At 42.0% G+C, this 6,593-nt stretch overlaps 2 protein-coding genes across 2 annotated transcripts; both read right to left on the bottom strand.

Annotated features, from left to right (window-relative positions):
* Nucleotides 1-2,491: 2,491 nt before the first annotated feature.
* On the bottom strand, nt 2,492-4,049 carry nhp2 (NHP2 ribonucleoprotein homolog (yeast)). The gene is made up of 4 exons (XM_044141723.1): nt 3,740-4,049; nt 3,582-3,651; nt 3,248-3,353; nt 2,492-2,906 (listed from the first exon to the last, which is right to left on the bottom strand). The coding sequence occupies exons 1-4, from the start codon at nt 3,906-3,908 to the stop codon at nt 2,781-2,783; spliced, it is 471 nt and encodes a 156-aa protein (XP_043997658.1). The 5' UTR covers nt 3,909-4,049; the 3' UTR covers nt 2,492-2,780.
* Nucleotides 4,050-4,902: 853 nt separating this feature from the next.
* LOC122845427 (cornifelin homolog B-like) lies at nt 4,903-6,523 on the bottom strand. The gene is made up of 3 exons (XM_044141724.1): nt 6,001-6,523; nt 5,560-5,714; nt 4,903-5,091 (listed from the first exon to the last, which is right to left on the bottom strand). Exons 1-3 carry the CDS (start codon nt 6,104-6,106, stop codon nt 4,969-4,971), a joined length of 384 nt encoding a protein of 127 aa, XP_043997659.1. The 5' UTR covers nt 6,107-6,523; the 3' UTR covers nt 4,903-4,968.
* Between the last annotated feature and the right edge of the window lie 70 nt (nt 6,524-6,593).

Raw genomic sequence — 6,593 nt, 5'->3', positions numbered from 1 at the left:
GTGAACTAAGATAAATTGACAGAAATAGTTGGTGATGTTCTGCTTTTGCAGAGGAAATATTTAGTTTTAGACTAGAAAAGTTGCAACAGCAGCAAAGTGAAAAGTTAGTGTCCTAATTATGGTTGAACTCCACAGCAGTGAGTTAAACTCTGCTGGACTCTGTTTGGTCTAAACCCGAGCTTCACGGTTCTGATTATTATTATTATTATTATTATTATTATTATTATTATTATTATTATTATTATTATTATTATTATTATTATTATTATTATTAATTTCAGTTTTTTCTCCTGACTCAGAGATAACGAACTGAGGCGATGAAGAGTCAGACAGACGAAGGCTGAGATATTTGGTTCATCCTGGAGGCTCCATCAAGGTGGGGTTTGTGTGTATGTATGTGACTTTATGCAAATGTTAGGCAGTAATTTTGTTTACTGGCAGTTAGATGGTTGAGCCCCCCAGACACACACACACACACACACACACACACACACACACACACACACACACACACACACACACACATGCACACACACACACATCCAACAGCAGCAGACTGTGTGTGTGTTGAAGCAGAACACACACATCACACAGACAGGACGATAAAAATCACAGAAAAAGTTGATTTTCCAACAATAAATGTAAAAACGAAATTTAATCACAAAGAGCCAGTAAAACTACTAGAGCTAATAAAGTCAGAGTGAAAATTTAAAAGCAACAATCAGGTTATTTATCTTGCTAGATGAATTTTTAAATTGACATTTATGAATAAATCATTCAGTGAAACATGAATGATGTTCAACTTATGAATGAATGAATGAATTAATATTTTTATTCTCTTCTTCTTTCTGCTATTGCATCTAAAGAACCCAGAAACATCTACAGAACCTTCAGAACCAAATAATTCTTCCAGAACTTCTAACACCTTTTATGGACCCATAAACACATCCACCTGAAACCGCATCAGAACCGGAAAGACAAAAATGATTGGACCAAATTTAAGAACCTTCAGAACCTCTCCAGACCCGGTCCAGACATGGGAGGATGGATTTAATCTGAGCAGCTGTTTCTGGGTCAGCAGAAGCTTCTAGTTTCTGGAACCTTTGGGGTCCATTTGAAACTCTTTAACGAACGACACAAAGCTGGAAAATGAAACAGAACCCAATGGAACCACGAGACGATTTGGCAGAACTGTGAGGTTCTTAATAAAACGTCAGAACCACTAGCCCGCTTTAACGGAACCGACCCGTAGCTACCTGCTGACAGAAGAATCTCTCTCCTCCGGCTCGGCAGTGGAAAGTTCCCGTTGCCCCGGGCAACGGTGGAGAGAGAGGAGCGGGGGGTTGAGTTCGGGTCGGTTCGGGGCCAGCCCGGGCAGGTCTGCAGCGGGAAGGAGGAGAGGAACCTGCAGCTGCTGCAGCAGTTCCGGAGCCGTCGGAAACCGGCCGGCCCAAACGGACTCAGCAGTGTCGGGGTCATAGGTCAGGCCAGCAGGTGAGGGAGATAAAAGAGAGAACTGAAGAGGTTCTATGGGTCAGAACGGGTTTATTCCGAACGGGTTATAGCTACTGAGAGTTCGGAACCGGTTCTGGACTCACAGAACCCGAACTCTTCAGAACATCTGAGAACAAAGTTCACGGTTCGACAAACGGACCGCAGCAGAACCGGTCCAGTTAATAAAACCGGTCCGGAGGTCAGGTTAATTGTAGATATTAATAATAAAAAAATACATTTAAAGTTTAGATTTAAAATAACAAACTTGCGACAAAAAAAAGAGAATAAAACACGGATAAGTAAAAGTAAACATTTATAATAAATTAATGGCAATAAATGGGACTTGTTCTTCCGCAATCTCGGCTTAAACTGAGATCTGCTGCCACCACGTGGCCAAACCGCAGAACTGCAGGTGATTTAAAAAAATCTTTATTAAAGATACAAAAATTTTTTAAAGTCGCACATCACAACTAAAAATGTTCCATTTAATAATACAGCCCGAGCAGAAAAATGTAGTTTTAAGAAATAATAAAAGACAGCTCATAAGAAAACAGATTTTCAAATGTTAAATGAAATTGATATTGGTGGAATGATTGGGCTTTTTATGTTGTTGCAACAATTTAGCACTTTCTTAAACTAACTCACTTAAAAATGTTGATGCTCAACAAATCTCATGACTGAAGCTATTATAGTTTTATTCTGTTTAGAAAACCAAATTGTGTTATGTAAAGTGGAAGAAATGTTTTAAACAAAACTGTTTGGAAAAACCTAAAAACATTTAATGAGGTTATAGTGAGAAACACAAAACTCAGTTTTTTAATATATGTGTTACAAAACACACAGGAAGTGATATTTATATTGAACTAATTATTTAACTTTTCGTGGCAATGAAAAATTTGTTTTTTTAAATATTTTTCTCCCAGGGTTCACAAAGAGTAAGGGGGTTGAAAACTTTTGCACAAGAGAAACCGGGAAAATCAAGTTCCTGCAGCGTTTATCCTTTAAACACTTTATGAATAATCTTTATTCAAACAAATAACTCCAAAAACTCCAGTTTTAACATTTTTAATATAAAAAAACTAGAAACACGGCTTCCAGTGTCCAGCAGGGGGCAGCGTCCTTCAGTCCATCATTAGCTTAGCACAAACACTGGAAACAGGTAAAAACGGCTAGCGCAGCAGAGAAACATGAAACCTGGGAGGAATCAGGGCGTACTGCGCCTTTAAATGTAAGGTGGGCGCTGCGTCCTGATTGGCTGAGTTCAGATGAGCTGCATCCTGACTGGCTCAGAGCGGTTTGGGCAGGTGAGACACCTCATCCAGACACTCATCATAGGCGTCCTGGTAGTCGGCGTGTGGTTTGATCAGGATGACGCAGGTCGGCCGCTTGGAGCCGGCGGAAGAGCCCAGATCCTGCACAGGCATTTCAAAGTAAGAGGAACATAATTAGACTGCAAAATAAGAAAAAGTCAATTAAAAGCAGCAGATTTCAAAGTAAGAGTGGTAACAGACCAGCTTTTCACAATAAAATACATCAGGAGTCTTCAAAATGCTTCAATAAAATTTGTGCTCTTCAAAATAAGCCCCCTTGAAACTTTTCACAATAAATGCCAGAAATAAACATGCATTTCACAATAAACGTTTGCAGAAGGGAAAAAAAAACTTTCCAGGTTGTAGATGGGGTTCTTTCCCCAGCCCAGACGGGTTTTTAAAGCAACAGAACCAAACAGGACCGGATGTTTGGTCCCACTCACCACTTTAGACGGGATGTAGGCGTAGGGCAGGTTGCGGTCCTCACACATGACCGGAAGGTGGCTGTAGACGTCGATGGGCAGCGTGTCTCCGGCCAGAACCACTATGCTGCAGGTAGAGCAGCAGCGTTAGCACACCTGAGCCCCAGTGCATGATGGGTAGCTATACCTGTTCACATGTTTAAAAGCCCTCAGAGCTTCAGATGTTCTCCATTAATATTTGGTATCAGAACCAGTCGTTATTAAAGTTTTCCGTGTTTAGCGTGTGAATACTTTCCCCGAAGTATTAGCACCCTCCAGCTACCAGCTTATATGACCTCTGACCCCTGGGACTCACCCTTTCTCTCCTTTGTTGATGAACTTCTGGACCTCCTTGACTCCCCGCCGGATGTTCTTCCCCTTCGCGGCTACAGAAGAAACACAAACAGCAGCTGGAACTTCCAGTACCAGATAACCGGGACGCGGAAACGTGCAGAACCTTCCCGGGCTTCCTACCTTTCTTCACGCACTTGTAGAGCTTCTTGCTGAGCTTCCTGGAGGCCAGCGGCTGGGCGATGGGGTTGAGGTGAGCGACCAGCTCGGCGTAGCTCCGCTCGGGTCCCCCCGCTTCCGCCGCCGCGGCTTCCTCTCCGTCCGAAACCTTCTCCCTCTTCACTTTAGTCATTTCTGATCGATAATCGATGATCTGCTGCCTGGTTTATGATCGCAGTCAATCACAACAACCAGCAGGCAGACACACGAGGTTCAGCTTCTTCTTCTGCTCTGACCGGAAAACAGCACGACTACAGCGCCACCAGCGACAAGAAAGGGAACTGCACTCGTTATATTATTACTTTACAATAAATCTTTCCACGTCAGATGGGAGCAGAATATCATTTTAATTAAACTATGTTATTAAAATTACATTGAATCCAGTTAAATTGATAATCTGACTCTGTTTTTGATGTTTTTAGAGTGTTTAAATTAGTTTATAGATATAAAAGCTGTTGACATTGATATATTATGTTCTATTCTATTCTTTTATAATATATTGATGGCTGAGGGCAGGTTTAAAAAAAATAAATAAAGTAAAACAAAATTTTTATTGAGCATTTGTCAAAAATATTTGAGTATTTAGTAGATTCTGTCTGAGACCCTTCAATAAAACTTTTAATATATTTATTCTTTGCTTTTTATTAGAGGTATAAGAGTAATTTGTCTGTTTTCTTATGTTTTTTTTTTTAAATAATAAAAAAATAAATGTTTACATTCTTTTGTTTGATGAAACTGAGCCTATATTTACGATGGTTTTCCAGTACCAGTATTCTGGTTCTGGTTCATTTTATCTGAACATTTTCTGTTTCTTTATTCACAGTTTTCCTTCAGGGCTTTTCTCCACTGAACAAAGCTTTTAACTTCCTGGTCAGGGTGCTCCTCTTTCATGTTTCTATTACATAATTATCATATTTTCATAAGGAAATAAACATAAATAATAGACAGTTATAAAATGTATAAAATCTTTATATGGAGCATTTTCACAAAGTTCCAAGGTTAACATCAAAACATCAAAAAAGATTAAAAATAAAAACAGAAACAAAGTAAATTAAATAAAACTTGAGAAACAAACTGAATAAAAATGAGAATATTCAAACATGACAAACAGGAGGATATTAAATCAATTAAACATGTTGAAATAATTCATCAAAGGCGACTGATGATGACGTCATCGCCCGTCGATGTCGTCATCATCTGCTGATGATGTCACTGAGAACAGTCGGGAGTTTCCTCCTCTCCATCTCTGTGGCCATCTGGCACCAAACGCAGGGAAGGCAGAAGGTGGAGCACAAGCAGTCGCTGCACAAGCTGCCCTGAAAACGACCAGAACCAGAACCAGTCAGAGGGTCCAACTGGAACCAGAACCAGAACCAGTCAGAGGGTCCAACTGGAACCAGAACCAGAACCAGTCAGAGAGTCCAACCGGAACCAGAACCAGAACCAGTCAGAGGGTCCAACTGGAACCAGAACCAGAACCAGTCAGAGGGTCCAACCAGAACCAAAACCAAAACCAGTCAGAGGGTCCAACCAGAACCAGAGCAATAATAATAACAAACATTATTATTATTAAATAATGTTTAAATAAGCAGTTAATTATATAATTCTAATTAAATTCAGCAAAAATAAATAAATTAATTAAAGATAAAAATCTGCTTTGTTGACCAATTTATCAGATTTTTATGTTAATTTTCTGAGCCGTTGATGTTAATATTTAGACTCAGTAAAATATTTTATTGAATTAATCAGGAACAGGAACGGAGGCAGCAGCTTTTTGTCCTTACTCTGATGCCGTAGCGTTGGCGCAGAGACACCCTGACGGACATGGCGATGGGACGGACGCAGCCCAGAGCGTCCAGCAGGGGGAGGCAGAGGCACTGGCCGAACTTCCTGGTGGTCCGACAGGCGAAGCAGGGGCAGCAGCAGAAGGCGAAGCAGCCTGAGGACCACAAGGAGGCGCTCAGGGTCTGGACCTTCACTACTAAACATCTTACCACAGATTCTCTGTGGGATTTACATCTGGACTTTGACTAGGCCATTCTAACCCATGAATCTGCTTTCTCATAATAACTCTGGCTGGATGTTCAGGTGGTTGTACTGCTGGAAGCTGAACTTTGACCTCTTTCTCTGGTCTGCAGCCTCCTGCAGGTCCCACAGCATAACGCTGCCACCACCATGTTTCACAGTGCGGTCCGGGTCAGTGTTAGTGTGTGCTGTGTACGTACATTGCTTCTTGTCTTGGCAGCAGTCGCAGATCCCGGTGGACCAGTCGCCCTCCTCAGAGGAAACCAGCACGGCGGCCTGCGGCGGCGTGGAGACGGTCCAGCTCATCCTGCAGCAGGATCTCACCTCAGCAGCTAACAGGTAGAATCTGCTCCTGAACGCCGAGGAAGCTCACCTGGGAGCGGCCAGACGGAGCGCTCTGATTGGACGGAGCAGGGCTGCAGGTGAACCTGATGGGCGCGTTCCGCTGGTTTCCTCCTGAGTCTGTCACTGCATCCGTCTCAGGAGAATCTGTCATCCTGACTCATCCAGAACCACTGGTTCATTATAATGATCCTGATTCCTCTGCAGGTGTCCAGCTGGGTCCAGTCGGTCCAGTGGAACCAGTCCAGGGAGGAGCAGATCTGACAATCCCACATTGTTCAGATGAGGCCCAGAGAAATCTGGTTTGGTAGCGTCATGAAACTGTGGAGCTTCAGTCGTTGTTTTAGCTTTTCTACAAAAATGTCCATCACCTAAACCTCCTAAAATCAGTTTATGAAGTTCAACAGTCAAAAATTAACAGCATAACATTGAGTCATTTAGCCTGTCACAA

The sequence above is a fragment of the Gambusia affinis genome, linkage group LG15 (genome assembly GCF_019740435.1).
Source record: "Gambusia affinis linkage group LG15, SWU_Gaff_1.0, whole genome shotgun sequence".
NCBI classification, from domain to species: Eukaryota; Metazoa; Chordata; class Actinopteri; order Cyprinodontiformes; family Poeciliidae; genus Gambusia; species Gambusia affinis.
The sequence above is the reverse complement of the archived record's forward strand: the minus strand, read 5'-3'. Positions and strand labels throughout refer to the sequence as shown.

Coding starts and splice junctions, on each gene's coding strand:
- nhp2 (XM_044141723.1), bottom strand. CDS start 3,908: ATGACTAAAGTGAAGAGGGAGAAGGTTTCGGACGGAGAGGAAGCCGCG. Junction 3,354..3,581: donor ATCAACAAAGGAGAGAAAGG/GTGAGTCCCAGG, acceptor CTCTACCTGCAG/CATAGTGGTTCTGGCCGGAG. Junction 2,907..3,247: donor CCTACATCCCGTCTAAAGTG/GTGAGTGGGACC, acceptor ATGCCTGTGCAG/GATCTGGGCTCTTCCGCCGG.
- LOC122845427 (XM_044141724.1), bottom strand. CDS start 6,106: ATGAGCTGGACCGTCTCCACGCCGCCGCAGGCCGCCGTGCTGGTTTCC. Junction 5,715..6,000: donor CTGCCAAGACAAGAAGCAAT/GTACGTACACAG, acceptor TGTGGTCCTCAG/GCTGCTTCGCCTTCTGCTGC. Junction 5,092..5,559: donor GCCAACGCTACGGCATCAGA/GTAAGGACAAAA, acceptor GGTCGTTTTCAG/GGCAGCTTGTGCAGCGACTG.